The sequence below is a fragment of the Acomys minous genome (genome assembly GCF_964271855.1).
Source record: "Acomys minous genome assembly, chromosome: 8".
NCBI lineage: Eukaryota > Metazoa > Chordata > Mammalia > Rodentia > Muridae > Acomys > Acomys minous.
Window position 1 is genome coordinate 112,325,109 of NC_140489.1, and position 18,377 is coordinate 112,343,485.

Genomic DNA, 18,377 nt, shown 5'->3' on the forward strand with positions numbered 1-18,377 from the left:
AACTCACTATGTAGACCAGACTGGCCTCGAACTCACAAAGATCCTCTTGCCTCTTGCACCATGGGTTCTAGGATTAAAGGAATGTGCCACTCTGTCCGGCTCCTTGCAGCTGTTTTCAATGGTATGTTAATGCAGTGTGGTGAGAAAACTGGGGTTCAGTTTCTGCTTCCCACCAGTCACCCGAGAGAAATCTGGTCCTTGTCAACCAAATACGAGAAATCTGAGGAGCTGATCCCGGACATCCTGTCCTGCTTCTAAAACTCTGACCCCAAAGCCATGTGGAAGGTAGGCCAAAACGTTCTTGACCGGTGACCTTGTGTCTGGGAAATCTGGTAGAAGAACATCAGGGTCCCGGGAGCTCCTGAGAGCCTGTGGCAGATCCTGTGTGAGCTGGCCGAGCCGGCTGGGTCTGCACGGGGGTTTCTTCTCTTCTCCCCTCTCACGGCCATGCCTGTCTAAGGCAGCCTCGCTGCATAGTTGTACACACAACGGCAGCTGAGGGATTTCAGGCGGAGTGGGGCGTTTCGTTTCGTTTCATTTTGCCGAGTTCATCAGGCTGCACTTCCTGAAGGGAAGCTAAGGGAGGGAGGTGGCACACCAAGGAAATCCATTGTCCCCACGGTCCACCAGAGAAGCCCAGCCGCGAAGGGCTCAGAGTAGAGCGGCTACTGCTTCTGCCTGATCTGAGGCGTGAAATGGCGTTCACTGGCCCATCTGCTCGTGTCAGGATTCAGGCCCGGGCACCCAGACACAGAGGGTAGAGCTGGCAAGCACACAGGTCCACTCTGCAAGTAGAAACTCCAGCGCTGTGTGGCAGCTGTTACCCTCAGCCCTGCGGGTCTGGAGACGAGCCCTTCTAGCTCCCACGACTGCTTTTCCCAGGTTCCGCCTCCAGGTGACAGCTAGGACCTACTGTGTGCCAGCTACTGTGTCAGCCCAAGGGAAGTCATAGTGAGCAAGCTGGATACGTTCTGTCTCCACTGGGACACGCAGCAGTGTCCATAGCACAGGTTCTGTCCTCGGAGAAGGACGGCTACAGTCAAAGACGTGCACTTGAGGCTGGGGAGATGGCTCAGTGGGTGCTTGGCTGCCCTTCCAGAGGATCAAGGTTCGATTCCCAGCACCTGAGTGGCAGTTGACAACTGGCTGTCACTCGGGTTCCAGGGGGAATCTGTTGCCCTTTTCTGGCTTCTGCAGGCCCTGTATGATTATGACATATATGCAGGCAAAAAACAAAACAAAACAAAACAAAAACCCCTATACACATAAAACAAAGAAGTATGTGTGGGACTGGACTAAAGCCTGGCTTAGCTGTACACATCTGAAGCCCCAACACTCTGGAGGCTGAGGCAGGAGGACTGCTGCAAGTTTGATACATAGTGAGTTGAGGGCAGTTCCAGATGCATAGCAAAAGCCTGGATCTAGATAGATGATAGATAGATAGATAGATAGATAGATAGATAGATAGATAGATGATAGATAGAAGATAGAAGATAACAAGGCTAGCAAAATGGGTAAAGGCACGTGTCACCACGCCTGATGACCTGAGTCCAAGCCCTGGAGCCCATATGGTAGAAGAAGAGAGACCTAGCCAGGGGTGGTGGCGCATGCCTTTAATCCCAGCACTCGGGAGGCAGAGGCAGGCGGATCACTGTGAGTTCGAGGCCAGCCTGGTCTACAAAGCGAGTCCAGGACAGCCAAGGCTACACAGAGAGACCCTGTCTCGAAAAAACCAAAAAAAAAAAAAAAAAGAAGAAGAAGAAGAAGAAAGACCTGACTCTTTGTTGTTTTGTTTTGTTTTTCAAGACAGAGTTTATCTGTGTAGCCCTGGCTGCCCTGGACTCACTGTATAGACCTTGCTGGCCTTGAACTCACTGAGATCTGCCTGCCTTTGCCTCCTGAGTGCTGGGATTAGAGGAGTGCACTAGCACTGCCTGACTGAGACCTGACTCTTGAAAGTTTTTCTCTGAATTCCACATGCTCACTGTGGCATGCATGTGTCCACATGTAACACATGCCTGCTTCCCTCTCTCTCTCTCTTTCTCTCTTTCTCTCTCTCTCTCTCTCTCTCTCTCTCTCTCTCTCTCACGCGCGCGCGCGCGCACACACACACACACACAGATGATAAATAAAGGGGTGATACTATAAAAACTTAGCCCGATGTCATTAGAGCTGCCTTTTGTAGGACAGGTCCTGCCTAAACAGTATGCCAGGAGGCCACTGAGGACCCAGGGCCCTCTCCTGATGGCAGTGATGTTTCCTAAGGGGACACATTTCTGAGGACCTCTCTACAAAACAATCCAAGAACAGCTCTGTGAGCCTCCAGAGTAGCTCCCCGGGCTACCTGCCTTCCCAGCTAGAAAACACGCCACCCGCTGCTGTAGGGTTGGCAAACATGAGCCAGCCTGCTGGAAAGTTGGCAGGGAGAGAGCTCAGAAGCTAGCACTCAGCCAGGCTCCATGCACTTCCTGTGACAAGTGCAGCCTCCCATCAAGTGAGTTGGTCCTAAGGGACGTTAGTTGCTAAGAGTTGATGTCTACCTTTAGAGAACTGATGTCACACTCGTGCCTCCCCTGCCCCCCCCCCAGGTCCAACAGGGGTACATGGAGCTTCTCAGGGTTGTTCTGTTCCAAAGAGGCTGGAAGATAAAGGGGGCTTTGAGTGATGCATCAGACACTGAGTGCACTCCCGGAGCAATATGGTGCCCAGTGACTGGCGCACTGCCGGAGCTCGGCCATAGCTAGAGAGAGGATAGAACACTGGAGAAGCGCCCAGGGAGAGGAAAAGATCTGTTGTGGCTTGAGCAGTGACAGATAATACCCTCAGTGCTAAGTGAGCACAGAGGTGAGGCTAGGGGAGAGAGGCTTTCTCGGCTTAAGCTAATTTTTGAGAAGTACTTTTAGTCTCTCAGAATCTACAAATAAAGAGAGAAGACTAACTGAAACACAGAATTCTGAAGTAGGGGTGGACTGTTAAGTAGTGCAAGGCAAGGACTAGAGTGGTTTGTTTGTTTTGTTTGTTTGTTTTTGAGACAGGGTTTCTCTGTGTAGCCCTGGCTGTCCTGGACTCTTTGTAGACCAGGCTGGCCTCGAACTCACAGAGATCCCCTTGCCTCTGCCTCTCAAGTGAGTGCTGGGATTGAAGGCGTGCGCCGCCACACCCTGCTAGAGCAACAATCTTTGAAATATATAATTTGTTTTTATTTTATGTTCATTGGTGATTTTTCTTGTATTTATGTCTGTGTGAGGGTGTAAGAAGCCCTGGGACTGGACTTACAGACAGGTGTGGGCTGCCATGTGGGTGCTGGGCATTGAAGCTGGGTCTCCTGGAAGAGCAGTCAGTGCCCTTAACTGCTGAGCCATCTCTCAAGCCCCACAGAGTGAAAAGTTTAAGGTACTCACTTGCTGGTTCATGCTCTTACAGGGTCAGCATCTGAGAGCCTGCCTCTGCCATTTGCACTTAAGGCTCCCTGCTTGCCCAACCCTGCAGCTGAGGCATCATGCCTGGCCTTTTGTATCATGCTATGAATTTGAGTCTTTATCTTTAAATGATGGACGTCTTTGGAGGGTTTTAATCCGGAGACTGACTTCTCACAGTTGTCAGCTTAGAAATACCACCGCACCAAGCGTAGGGGTGGGGCTTGACTGGAGACAGAGACCAGCTGAGAAGATACTTCATGTCCAAATTAGGCAAGAAGGGCTTTGTATAGTGTTTAGGAGGTAAAGTCAGTGGCTGGGGCTGGGGAGAAAATAGCTCAGTGTTTGCAGGCCTGAGTTCCGTCCCTGGCGCCCATATACAAACAACCAGGGGTCAGTAGAGCACTCTGTAATCCCAGCACTGAGAAGGAAGAGACAGTAGAATCCCTAGAGGTCTCTGGCCAGTCAGCCTAGGCGAATCTGCAAGTTCCAGGCCAGTGAGAGACCCTGTCTCAAAACAAACAAACAAAAACTGGGCTGAGCAGAAGTAGCACACACCTTTAACCCCAGCCCCAGGGACACAGAGGCAGGCAGATCTGTATGAATTTGAGGCTAGCCTGGTCTACAGAGCAAGTTCCAGGATAGCCAGGGCTACACAGAGAAACTCTGCCTGAGGTGATGGTGGGGGCAACAAGGGGAGGGGGCGAGAAAATGAGGGGCCGTGGGCAGTAGAAATGAAGATATTAAAAAATGATTAAGTGGTGATGGAGGAAGGGAGTTAAAAGCGCAGGGAGCAAGCTTAGAGAGAACTAAGAAAGGAATGGAATTAGCCGTAGGCATATGTGAGATGAAGGCCCGCGCAGGGCATCCGGGTAGAACAAGTGACAAGCAGTTGAACAGATGAGTACGGTGTTACGTGTTACGACAGAGAAGAGGGGACAAGACACCGACGTGAGCATGTGAACTTTGTAGAAGAAACCTTGTGGGTTTCCAAAAGGAAACAGACCGAGAGGACAGCAGCAATGTGAGACCGAACTCAAGGGGGCCCAAGGAAACTACTACTGATATTGTAAGTTGAGAAAGACCCGTGCAAAGGGTGCCAGGAAAATGGCCAGGTAGCAAGCAGAGGGAAAGTGTCGCAGGGTAGAGGCCAATTCAGGAAAGTGGAGGGATCACAAAGTGAAGAAAGTCAGAGACTGTGAGCCTGTGAAGAGCTGACTGCCGAATCCTGGGCCTGATTCCTGATTGGTTTGTTTTGGTCCATGTGTTTTGCCCCAGGCCTGGGGCGAGGCCTGGGGCGAGGCGGCTGGGCGGTCTGTCTATCCTTAACCGCCTATGTGAGACATGGAAGAGCCAGGAAGAAGGTGTCTCCAAGAGGCATGGGTACCAGTCAAGTTAGAGGGGTTTTATGGTGAAGACTGAGACCCCAGATTCGTGTAGTCTCAGCTGGGGCCTCTGAATTTTCTCCTTTCAGAAGTCAAGACAAAGAAGGTGAATTGACCCACAGTTGAGGTTTTGTCAAATGAAAGGGCAGGATGTCAGAGTGCAAGACAGGCCCAATGAACGTCACAAAACCGGTAGCTCAGGCCGTAGATAAAGGGTCTTTCATAAGTGTCAAAGACTGTGAAGGATGGAAGGATGCATACTGAGAAAATATGGTGACAAGGGAGCTGGCAGTCTCTGAGGACATCAGACCTATCAATAGCCCCATGCCTGTGGCAGAGCCAGAAGGCCTGGAGGCCACAGCTGAGCAGAGGGCAACTCAGGGATGAATATTTTACTTAATGGCAAATCCCCATATTCAGAGCTGATGGAAATCTAGGATGGAAAAACACTGTCATGAAAATGCCTTGTGTGGGGTTAACCATGAAAAGCTGCCTTCTCACCTGAAACTGACCTGCAACTCAACTTAGCTTTTCCTGCCGCGGATGTTATGTCGTGTCTGGAAGCACTACCCTCCCCCGCTGCAAATCAGAGCCCAAACCCAGAAAGCGCCCAGTGGAATGGAAAGAGGTTGGGGGGTTGAACCCACCTGCCCACACAGAAGCAGAAGGACACCACAAGCACAGCTAGACAGCAGAGGAAAATGCAGAGGAGCTTTGAGATTGCGTGCTCGGTGAAATTTCATCAAAATGCTACCTTTACAGAAAAATCCCAAGGTGCTTTACTTGCCAGCTGCTGGAATGAAGTAAAAATTCCCACCCGGGGTGTTACTTTTCATTATCATCCTCTTTATGTTGTTTCCTAAAATAATAACCACCATTCTGGAGATGATTTACGAGATGGCTTAATTAGGTGTCAGACGCGATACCTGTGCCCACGAGCCCCATTACTGCAGGCCTCCTTATGCAAATCTCCCTGACTAGTCCCAGCCCGACTAGCTAAAGAAGCAGACATAATTGGAACAACTGGGCTGCAAGCACAGCTGGGCCGTCCCCATGGAGACCAGACCAGACTCCAGAGTGTTTCCTGTGGCTTCAGCCTCCTTGCTCGATCTTTTTTTTTTCCCCCCAAAGATTATGCAGCAGCCCGTTTAAGCTCAGGTCTGTGCATACCAATCACTGGGGAGCTAATTAAATACAGATTTTCCTCCGTGATCTCCGGTTGAGTGCTGGGTCCATGTTTCTTGAGGTGTGCCTCACTGCTGGTGGTCCTCGGGTCTCGCTCCAAGCAGTTATCCCCCAGGGCCTTAGATAAAGCTCCAACTAGCCCGCAGGAACCCGGGTTGCTTTCTCACTTAGGCACTATTTCTCCCCTTTCGTTGCCCTCCCCAGCTCCTCTGTGGTCTCACAGGCCCTTAGCTTCCTATACTCTCTCTTCCCTCAGCACGCCATTCCTGGGCTCTGGGCTCTCTGTCATCTAGCCTGTGTTCTTCGGGTCATTCATCAGCAAATTCATTCAGCCAGTGGCCATCTCAGCTTCACAAGTTCAAGGCCAGCCTGCCCTATATAAGACTGTCTCAAAATTAAAATTTTAAAAGAAAGAAGAAAAGGTAACCAACTATCACAAAGTATTCCCCCAAATTAGCAAGCAGCGTCAGTGCTTTTGTCTCCCAGGCCAATGATCCTGGGGTATTATAATTGGAAAGATTCGTTTATTTATCTGTCCCGCATCATGATCCCAGCAGCTGGTGCCTCAGAGATAGGGCGCTGCTCTGCTCCTTGTCCTCCTGGGTCAACATGTGGGAAAGCCCTTTCTCTCTCTCTCTTTTTTTTTTTTTTTTTTTTTTGGTTTTTGGTTTTTGGTTTTTGGGACAGAGTTTCTCTATGTAGGCCTGGCTGTCCTGGACTCACTTTGTAGACCAGGCTGGCCTAGAACTCAGAGATCCTCCTGCCTTTGCCTCCCTAGTGCTGGGGTTAAATGTATATACCAGCAGCAGCAGCTTTTAAAAAAAAGATTTATTCATATTTGATGTTTTGAGAGAGTCTCACTGTATAGCTCCAGCTGGCCTTTACCTGCTACTTAAAGGCTGGCCTCTGCAGGGTGGTGGAGGCACAAGACTGTAATCCCAGAACTCAGGAGGCAGTGGCAGGTATATCTCTTGAGTCCAAGGCCAGCCTGGATTACAGAGCAAGTTCCAGGACAGTGAGAGCCACACAGTGAAACCCTGTCTTGAAAATACAAAACAGAGGCTGGAGAGATGGCTCAGAAGTTAAGAGCACTGCCTGCTCTTCCAGAGGTCCTGAATTCAATTCCCAGCAACCACATGGTGGCTCACAATCATCTATAATGAGATCTGGTGCCCTCTTCTGGTGTGCATGTAGGCAGAACCCTGTATTTGTAATTAAAAAAAAAAAAGCAAGGTTGAGCCAGATATGAAGATATACACTTATTTTTCTTATTTTTCTTTCTTTCTTTTCTTTTTTTCTTTCTTCCTTTTTTTTTTTTTTTTTTTTTTTTTAGTTTTTCCAACCAGGGTTTCTCTGTGTAGCCTTGGCCTCAAACTCACAGAGATCCACCTGCCTCTGCCTCCCGAGTGCTGGGATTAAAGGCGGGCACCACCTCAACCTTTTTTTTAAAGGAGAGTGGGTGCTAAGACAGCTCAGTGATTGAAAGCTCCTGTTGCTCTTACAGAAGACCCAGGTGTGGTTTCTAGTACCCACATGATGGCTTAAAACCATCTGTAACTCCAGTTCCAGGGGCTCTGACTCCTCTGTTACCTCCATTGGCTCCAAGAACACATATGGTACACACATACCTGCAAGGAAAGCATTTATAAACTAAAGTGAATAATTTTTTTTAAAAAAAAAACTGGTTTTTAAAATGATGGTTTAGCCGGGCGGTAGTGGTGCACACCTTTAATCCCAGCACTCGGGAGGCAGAGGCAGACGGATCACTGTGAGGGCGAGGCCAGCCTGGTCTACAAAGTAAGTCCAGGACAGCCAAGGCTACACAGAGAAACCCTGTCTCGAAAAACCAAACCAAAAACAAAACAAAATAAAATGATGGTTTAGTCAAGAGCATTCGTTCTACGGAGTCTGGTTGCCAAACAGATGAACAGGGTACTCCAGGGAAGTAGGTTAACAGTTATTGGTGATTATGACCTCCGATGCCACCAAAATCCGTGGTCGGGGGGGGGGGAGGGGAGGTGTCACTCGGCTCTGCAGTCCCATGTTGGAGGTTGTCATTACGAACGACTCCTGCTTTCCTCAGCGTTTCATCTCCCTACCGTATCTGAAAGCTGTTGGTTTGCCTACACTGAGTCAAGCATCGCTGCCCCGGGGTGTTTGTTGTATGTGCTGATAGAAAGTGGAGGGGTTGCGAACGGTGCAGAAGGCGGTGGTCCTGGTTTGATATCTGGAGTCTCTGTTGCATTGCTGTAAGTCGTCGTCCTCCAAATCAGCCAGCATACTCTTGATGGTGATGTAACTGCAGCATTCCACCTGTGAATTTTGGCATCCAAGCGGGGGAGGGCAGCGTGCTCTGTGATGCTTAGCAGTGTAGGCAGCCTGTCTTCTGCAGCTGCAGGCCAGGGATCCTTAACAAGGGAGGTGTGGCCGGGCTTAGCGAGCTCTGTGGTGCTTCTGTGTGTGTCTATGCACATGTACTGGAGAGAGAAAGGGAGTCTGTAGCTCTTCCAGTATTCTCAAGGGAATTCGTGACTCAACACAGTTTAAAACCTATTGTTCTAAATCCTTAAATAATTAACAGCGAAAAGATGAAAAACAGAATGGAAATATCCTATTCTTAAATAAAACTGGCCCTGTTCCAACGTTTTTTGTTTTACCGAATACGCATGTGCATGCGAGTGTGTAACAATCAAAACAGGCTACTTGTGTACCGAGTAGATGCCAGTATTAGCTCCACCTTATACGTGGGGAAACTGAGGCTTACAAAGACATAGAACCCATCCAAGGCCCATGAGTGAGTTCATCTGAAACCTAAGATAGTTTACACACACACACACACACACACACACACACACACACACACACACACACACACGGAATCTCATGTCTTCCAGACTGGCCTGAAATTATGTATTCAAAGAATAACCTTGAGTTTCTGGCTCTCCGGCTTCCATCACCCAAGTGCTGCTGGGATTATAGGCAGGCAGTGTCCAGGTTATGCAGTGCTGGTGATATAACCCAGGGTTTCCTGTATCCTAGGCCAGCACTCTACCAACTGACTGTCCCAAGCCAAAGATTGTTCAGATGACACAGTAGTTTTTGAGCTTTCTGTGCCTGTACATAGTGCCAGGGATTGAACCCAGGGCCTTGCATATGCTAGGAAAGTACCCCAGCAATCTGATACATCCCCAGCCCTCAGCAGGTTCCCGTTGGTTGGTTGGTTGGTTGGTTGGTTGGTTGGTTTGGTTTTTGATTGTTTGAGACAGAGCTTCTCTGTGTAGCCTTGGCTGTCCTGGACTTGCTTTGAAGACCAGGCTGGCCTTGAACTCACAGAGATCCACCTGCCTTTGCTTCCCTGAATGCTGGGATCACAGGCATGTACCATACTGCCTGGGTTTGGGCATGATGACACACACCTTTAATCCCAGCACTTGGGAGACAGAGGCAAGTGGATTGTTGTGAGTTCGAGGCCAGCCTGGTCTACAAAGTGAGTCCAGGACAGCCAAGGCTACACAGAGAACTCTGTCTTAAAAAAAAAAAAAAAAAAACTAAAAATGAAATAATTACACATTATAGATTTTTATGAACCACCATGTGGTTGCTGGGAATTGAACTCAGGTCCTCTGGAAGGGGAGTCAGTGCTCTTAACCTCTGTGCCATCTCTCCAGCCTCTTTTTTGTTTGTTTGTTTGTTTTTGTTTTTTGAGACAGGGTTTCTCTGTATACCCTTGGCTGTCCTGGACTCACTTTGTAGACCAGGCTGGCCTCGAACTCACAGAGATCTGTCTGCCTCTGCCTCCCGAGTGCTGGGATTAAAGGCGTGCGCCACCATGCCCGGCCCTATACCCTGTTTCTTATGCCTTTTACCCATTCCCCAATTGTGAGCACTCAGAATCCCTTAGGATCTGTGTAATGTTATATAGATGTGTCTAGCTTGTGTCCCAAACATAAGTTCGTCAGAAGCAGAAGTCTGTTCCTGTGTTGTCATCTCTTGTCCCTCATCAAATCAGCCAATCCTGACTCATCTTTTAAGATCAGGTTTCTGTAACACCTCTGAGAAACCTTTGCTGGCCCACATCCCACAATGATGGCATTTTCACAGCCCTGTAACGGCTTATATCGTGAGTCTGTCTCTGCCACATGGCTTTGGGCTTCCTGAGGTCAGTTTAACCATTGACAGGGATGATACAAGAAACAAACAAGACTGTTTGTTCATGTGTGTGCATATGCATGGGAAGTCAGAGGTAACCTCGCTGCTCTTCCTTTGTACCATCCATTTGCTTTTTGAGATCTCTCACTGGCCTGGAACTTACCAAGCTGGCTTGGCTTGCTGGCCAGTGAGCCCCAAGGAGCTGCCAGTCTGCATCTTCCTAGAGCTGGGATTACCTGTCATCTTGCCTGGCATTTTAAATTTTATTTTTTATCTAAGTTCTGGGGATTCACTCAGGTCCTGGAGCATTCCATTTATTAAGTGATCACCCTGGTCCCTATTTTTGGTTTTCCCTGATGCAAAAATAATTTCAAGAATCCATGCTCTTGATGTAGGCTCTCTTGAAAGCCCTTAAAAACCATGTGCAGGGCCTGGAGAGATGATGGCTCAGTGGTTAAGAGCACTGCTTGCACTTCCAAAGGACCTGGGTTCAGTTCCCAGCACCTACATGGCAGCTTACAACTGTCTGTAACTCCAAGATCTGACACCCTCACACCAATGCACTTAAATTAAATAAAATGTTTAAAAAAAAAAAAAAACATGTGCAAAGGTGGGAGAGGGAGAGAGAGAGAGAGAGAGAGAGAGAGAGAGAGAGAGAGAGAGAGAGAGAAGCGGGGACTTGTCAGTGCTGATAGGTGAAAACACCCTGGAGCAACTGCTAACAAAACAAATCAGCCCAACCCAGTCATTTATTGTCACGTTGTTTCTTTTAGTCAGGGCGAGTCATCCTCTAGGGCCTCCAGCATACATCAGAGCTGGCACGTAAACATCTATAGACTTCTTTTGCCTGCTGGCATTGGCTTTTGGTTGGGAGCTCAGCTGAGGCTATCACCCCCCACTCTCCCACCCCCCACCCTGCCTGCACACTCCTCCTTGTGATGTGGGCTTCCTAATGATACCGTGGCTGCCTCTCAAGAGCACATTTCTTAAGAGAGCAGTCCAGGCGGAGGCTGCTTTATATTTCATAACCTCGTCTCAGGAATCACGCCCCAGCACCTTTATGGTTTGAGGCAATTATTAAGAGGGAGAGAAAGATGCCGGCTGTCAGTCAGGGAGTGTTAGTATTGTCGTTCTGTGCTCTCTGCTGCTGTCAGGGCTGCAGGGTACTGCAGAGGTCCAGTCCTCTGGCACTCTGGCCCAGGCGCTCTTGGCTTCTGGAGCAGGAACAGAGGAACTTCGGGAATCAAAGGTTCCGCTTCTTTCAGGAGTGGCTAGAGCGCGCTGAGGAGGCCTGCGTGCTAGGCTCCTGGATCTCACAGGGGTGTGGAAAGGCATTTCCCACTGTGTTATAATTAGCTTTTTTAAAAAATGAGATTGCTGGTACCAGACCGGGCATCCCAAAGCTGGTGATGGCACTGCAGTGTTAAAGCCCATCGGCCTAGCTGCTGAGCCAACGGCAGCGGATAACCAGAAGGCAGGCCTGGCCACTGCTGCTTCGTCAGTCATGAGAGGGCTTCAGCAGCTGCCTCGGCAGTTCTGCAGTCGCTGCCTGGCTGGCAGTCAATCATGGGGACCTAGCAGCGAATTCTCCAGGGAACAGGAGAGCCCTTCCTTCCCCAGGATAAATGACGAGTCTCAGACTGTTGTGGTGAAAAAATAATGGCAGCCTGTTTATTTTGTGTGAAACAAGGCATGGGGGGGGGGGGGAGGTTTGGAGGGTGAATGTGTTTGATTCTCTGAGGCTAGGGGTGCCAGGGAGACTTCATTTACATGCAGCAGCACCATCCTATCATAAGAAGAGGAATGCAATACATAACTGTCTATGGGCTGGGCATGGTAGCACACACTTTTAATCCCAGCACTCGGGAGGCAGAGGCAGAGGCAGGCGGATCGCTGTGAGTTCGAGGCCAGCCTTGTCTACAAAGCAAGTCCAAGACAGGCAAGGCTACACAGTGAAACCTTGCCTTTAAAAAAAAACAAAAAACAAAAAACAAAACCAAAGAAACAAAAAACATAATTTTCCTTGGGTAGGGGAAGAACTCCCAAGACATCTCATTAGCATAGGGTAGGTGTTTCTAATCCCTAGGTGCACATTGAACCCTTTTCTTATCAGGAAAGGCTCAGGCCTTTAATCTGCCTCAGGGGTATATGACACTTCTTATAGGACCTGGAGTTTCCCCAGATGAGAGGGAAATGAGGGAACCCAGCTGAGGATAATGCCAGCCTTTGACCTTCCCAGCAAGGTCCAACAAGTATGCCACAGACGTGAAGAAAGGCCACATTCCGTGATAAAATGTGAGTGGGAAACCCTCAGTGACATAAGGGAAATCAAGGCAGATGGGTTGCAAAAAGAGTTGTGAGTGTTCTCTTCACTTTCAGAGAGTAAGTAATTATCACTGTCAAGGAGGCAGCTAGGAGGAGGGAGGCTAATTCCTGGTGATGGATGTCTAGCATTGCCAGAAAGTTCTGTCTTCAATGATCCCATCCACTTCTTGCAAAACTGGCACAGCTGTTTATGGCTAGCGCACATGCTCATGGAACTAACTCTCAGCCAACTCTGCCCATTCACACACCCTTTCCCCTGCCGTTTCCCTTCACTTCTGGGCCACTGTCTCTCCAGCACCAGCACTGTTACAGTTCCTGGCCTTTTCCTTATTCATGCTTGTGGATCTTGATCTCCTAGTGCCTTCTTCACGCTGACTTCAGCTAACCTTGTCCTCCACGGGTCCTCACCTGCTCGCTGCTACTGCCTTCCTCTCCTCGCAACCCTCTGTGGCCACTCTTCAGGAGGTCAGCCCTCTGTGGCCACTCTTCAGGGGGTCAGCCCTCTGTGGACACTCTTCAGGGGGTCAGCCCTCTGTGGCCACTCTTCAGGGGGTCAGCCCTCTGTGGCCACTCTTCAGGGGGTCAGCCCTCTGTGGACACTCGTCAGAGGGTCAGCCCTCTGTGACCACTCTTCAGGGGGTCAGCCCTCTGTGGACACTCTTCAGGGGGTCAGCCCTCTGTGGACACTCTTCAGGGGGTCAGCCCTCTGTGGACACTCGTCAGAGGGTCAGCCCTCTGTGACCACTCTTCAGGGGGTCAGCTCTCTGTGGACACTCTTCAGGGGGTCAGCCCTCTGTGGACACTCTTCAGGGGGTCAGCCCTCTGTGGACACTCTTCAGGGGGTCAGCCCTCTGTGGCTACTTGTCAGGGGGTCAGCCCTCTGTGGACACTCTTCAGGGGGTCAGCCCTCTGTGGACACTCTTCAGAGGGTCAGCCCTCTGTGGCTACTTGTCAGGGGGTCAGCCCTCTGTGGCCACTCTTCAGAGGGTCAGCCCTCTGTGGCCACTTGTCAGGGGGTCATCTTTGAGATCCTATCATCCTTCACCACAGGACCTGCAGCCATTTCATCGCCTACCCTTTCCTTCCGCTCCCGCCCACCCACTTATGACCTCACTTCCACCCCTACCCACCCCAGCTTAGGTCGGAGCGCATCACTGAAAAGCACCACTTTGCACACGTTCTCAACTTTCTTGTCTCTCTCCCTCCTCTTGTACTGTTTGCAAGCCGGCCCCAAGCTGGTAGAGCCAGCCCAATCACCACAGTAGCTACCCTGAAGTGTTAGGGCCTCACCCTGTAGCCATAGGAACCGAAAATGTGGAATTCTTACTCCTGTGTGCCCTCAGGTTCTGCTGCAACGAGGAAGCAGGACCAGTCAGGTCATTCCTGTGTCCTTGAGCTGTACTGACATGTCTTCGGGTCAGAGGTCACCAACTGCCAGGCTTTAGGTTTTGCTTCCCACAGCTTAACAAGCATCAGGAGGATAGGCATCCTCTTCCAAAGGCACACAAGATAGATGGTGGGCAGTCAGAGGAAGCGACAGACAGACAGACAGACAGGGATGGGTGGATCTGGTGGCTTTCAAACTAGAACCGTGTTGTGACATCCTCTCTGTGGGCACATTTTCCACTTCATTTTCATTTTCTGTATACTCAGCTTTGCTCAAAGCCTGATTGATGTCTCTTTTCTATTCTTAGCACAAAGCAGAAACTCACATACGCAGATTAACCGAAGTTAAAGGAGCTTGTCCATTTTGCAGAGTCTTTGAAAGACCAAGAGGACTTGGGGGCCGAGGGGGTCGCCACGGCAGACACATCGTAGTAAGTCAGAAAGGGCTGCCGTGGACACCGGAAGGCTTTGCAGCCTGGGGATGTGTCACTTCAGGCGAGTCCCTTTTGCACCTGGCTCAGGGTCTCTGCAAAGTGAGGGGTCTGCATGAGGTCACTCACACGGGCCTTCCAGGCTTTGCGTTCTGACTTTGTCACAGACACTGCCACCTTCGTAGCGGCTCCTATTCCCCAGCTTTCCTGTGAAGCCAAGGTTTCAGTTCATGCCAGCCACTATGCAGGGCAGGACCCTGCCCCTGCACTTCAGACCCCACCTTCATAAGAGGCAGAAAACTTGCTATAGTCCAATATTTCGACGGTAGTGCGGTGGATGTTTGATACAATTTGTTCTGTGTCTGGTGACAGCAAAGTAGGAAAGGGATTAGTCTGACTGGAAGAGTCCTCCACGGGGAACGATGCTACTAGACAGTTTAGAGAGTTCTCTGACTTTTGTTCTTGTTATTGCTTTTTTTATAAATATAAATACCTGAGACAGGGTCTCTCTGACATGCAGCTCTGGCTGGCCTGGAACTCAGAGTGTAGGCCAGGAGACAGCAGCTTCCTTACAGGAAGAGATAAATAAGCACTGACTTGCTCAATATGGGCAAAACAGGCCTGCAGTGTGCCCTGTGCCTTTGTCATGCAGGCTCGTGGCTTCTGTTGTTTGTTAACAGTCTTCTACAAATAACCTTGTGGAGAAGTAGCTAAGTTTTGACACAACGTAGGGCAATTAGGCCTGTCACAAGGTAAGACTGTAAGTCAAATATGGCTTTAAGAAAAGAGTTAAAGCCAGGCGAGGTGACGCACGCCTTTAATCCCAGCACTCGGGAGGCAAAGGCAGGTGGATCACTGTGAGTTCGAGGCCAGCCTGGTCTACAAAGTGGGTCCAGGACAGCCAAGGCTACACAGAGAAACCCTGTCTCAAAAAACCAAAAAAAAAAAAAAAAAAAAAAAAAGATGTATTAAGCTGGGCGTGGTGGCGCACGCCTTTAATCCCAGCACTCAGGAGGCAGAGGCGGGCGGATCGCTGTGAGTTCGAGGCCAGCCTGGTCTACAAAGTGAGTCCAGGACAGCCAAGGCTACACAGAGAAACCCTGTCTCGAAAAAAACAAAAACAAAAAAAAGAAAAGAGAGTTAAAGCTGGGCGCGGTGGTGCACACCTTTAATCCCAGCACTCAGGAGGCAGAGACAGACGGATCACTGTGAGTTCGAGGCCAGCCGGGTCTACAAAGTGAGTCTAGGACAGCCAAGGCTACACAGAGAAACCCTGTTTCAAAAAACCAAGAAGAGGAGGAGGAAGAGGAGAAAGAGTTAAGTGTAAACAGGAAAAAGCATAATATGTCACACCGGATATGGGTTGATAGAACTGAAAATCATACTGAGCTCTTGAGAGTTTCATAAGAATCATGGATTCCCTTTTAAAAAGTCTATGTACCCCTACCCAGATCTAGCCAAGGGACAGGTCATTCTCTACAGATGAGTGAAGAGTGGGCACTAACTTTCACATGAACTCTGGTGCCCCATATTTGACCATGTCCCCTTGATGGGGAGGCCTGGTGGCACTCAGGGGAAGGATAGCAAGCTACCAAGAAGAGACTTTATACCCTATGAGCATATACAGAGGGAGGAGGTCCCCCTCAGTCATAGGGGAGGAGAATAGGGTGAAAGTGGGAGGGAAGGAAGAATGGGAGGATGAAGGGATGGGATAACAATTGAGATGTAATATGAATTAATTAATAAATAAATACATATAAAATAAAAACTCGATGTGAGTTGGGCCGTGGTAGGACACGCCTTTAATCCCAGCACTTGGGAGGCAAAGGCAGGTGGATCTCTGTGAGTCTGAGGCCAGCCTGGTCTGCAAAGGGAATTCCAGGACAGCCAAGGCTACACAGAGAAACCCTGTCTCGAAAAACCAAAAAGACAAAACAAAACGAAAATAAAAGGTTGATGTGGAAACAAGGCTTGGTGAGAAACAGAAGTCCAAAGTTAAGGCCATCACAGGGACTGTGAGGTCTAGTCCTAGAGTTTGAATCCCCAGGGTGTACGTCAAGTGGAAGGAAGTTCTCTCCCTTCCTCAGTGGTATGAACACCCACGTACACACACTAATGATCAGAATGTGTAGATCTTTGCCATCTGTCCAGGAGGTATTTGGGCACACATTCGTTACATGATAAAGACACCCAGGTGGGAGCAGCCTTGGCTCCTCCAGCAGGTGGGAGCCAGTTCCCCACCCCACCCCACCCCTGCTCCTGCTCCTGGTCATGATGGATAACAAGATGTCGTCTTCATAGTGAGTTACAGTATGGTCAGAGCTACAGAATAGATTGTGTCACAAAAAACAAAACATACCTACATACATATATATTATATATTTAAGTTTGTGTATACACATATATTTACAATAAGGGAACCCCAAAACCAAAATTAGAGATGTAAACAATCTTAGTACATATTTTGCAAAAAGAATGAAACATAGAAACTTTAAGGTGGCCACATGTATCTTGGTCAACTTCTCCAGCAGCTGACTTGATTATACTTATTAAGGTCTACATTTTTAAATTCTTAAAAAAAAAAAAAAAAGTACCAGTGGGCTCTCTACCATCTAGAATTTGGCCTTTGTGATCCAAAATTAACTACTAAAATCTCCCAGAATGAGTCATGGTACCTAGGATTGACTAGCGCAGACTCCGCAGATGGTTTTGCTCTCGTGTTTCTAGCGCCACCTCCTGGAAACAAGGTGCCTTTTACTTTACCTTCTACTCAAACCGATGGAAACCTAACACTTAAAAGAATTTTGAAAAGGGGACATAGGGGCAGCTCACCCAAAAAGGAGTAGGGAGGCAGGGAAAATAGCTCAGTCTTTGTAAAGTGCTTGCCTTGCAGGCACAGGGGCCTGAGTTCAATCCCCACAATGTACAGAAAAAAGCCGGGCGTGGTGGCAGTTAGCCAACATGGAATGCTGCTGAGTTCAGTTTTTACGTGGGTTCTGAAGACTTGATCTCAGGTCCTCATACTTGCAAGGCAAATGCTTTACACTTTGAACCATCTCCACAACATGAGGGTTTTTTGTTTGAATACTTTTATTTTACTTTTTTATTTTATTATTATTTTATTTTATTTTGGTTTTTGAGACAGGGTTTCTCTGGGTAGTCTTGACTGTCCTAGACTCACTTTGTAGACCATGCTAGCCTCCAACTCACAGAACCTGCCTCTGCCTCCAGGCCCAAGTACTTTTATTTTTTGGTTAGTTTTGTTTTAGAGCCAATTTTTTGATTTTCATTCTTGGGTTTTTTTGTTTTTGTTTGTTTGTGTTTGGTTTTAGTTTTGTTTGGTTAGAACAGGGTCTCTCTGCATAGCCCTGGAACTCATCAGGTAGACCAGGCTAGCCTTGAATTGAATGAGACCTGCCTGTCTCTGCCTCCTGAGTGCTAGCATTATAGGTTTATGATTCCACTGCTAGAATGCGTAAACTTCTGATCCTCCTGCCTCCACCTCCTGTGTGCTGGGATTACAGATGTGAACCACCACATGTAGCTTTATGTGGTTCCAGGATTAAATGCAGGGTTTCTTGTGTGCTCTGGAGGCACCCCAGCGACAGAGCCGCACCCCAGCGACAGAGCCGCACCCCAGCGACAGAGCCGCACCCCAGCGCTTTGTCCATTTCATATTGTTTTAGATACTGCATTTGGCAGTCAGTTGCTTATTCTGATCCAGGGAACCCAGCAACTCACTCCCCTTCGTGGGACCCAGGCCCCCATCTCCTCCACAGAGGGAAAGGAAAGCTGAGAGAGTAGAGCGGGTGGGTCTTGAGGACAGAAAGTGCACAGCGTTGGTCTTGGTAATAAGCACTTTTGTTTTCTCCAATCTCTTCCCAGGAGTCATTGCTCCAGTAGAAGGAACTGCATTCGACCTGAGAAAGCCAGTGGAGCTTGGGAAACACCTGCAGGAGTTTCACATCCATGGTTTTGACCACAATTTCTGTCTGAAGGAGTCAAAAGAAAAGACTTTTTGTGCAAGGTTGGAACTTTGTCCTTATTGCCTCTCTGGAAGGGAGAAGAAACAGCAATTCTTATTTGAGGAGCTTCTTTTG

At 48.9% G+C, this 18,377-nt stretch overlaps 1 protein-coding gene across 3 annotated transcripts in view; it reads left to right on the forward strand.

The window, feature by feature from the left end:
* GALM (galactose mutarotase) overlaps positions 1-18,377 on the forward strand; it is a 52,143-nt gene that overhangs the window by 28,657 nt on the left and 5,109 nt on the right. For all 3 annotated transcript variants that reach the window (XR_014780832.1, XM_084791242.1, XM_084791243.1), the window contains exon 5: positions 18,163-18,304. Coding sequence is in view for 2 of the 3 variants with exons in the window: in XM_084791242.1 (XP_084647368.1) it covers positions 18,163-18,304 (142 nt within the window). In the remaining variant the exon portion in view is untranslated. The remainder of the gene's footprint in view (positions 1-18,162; positions 18,305-18,377) is intronic.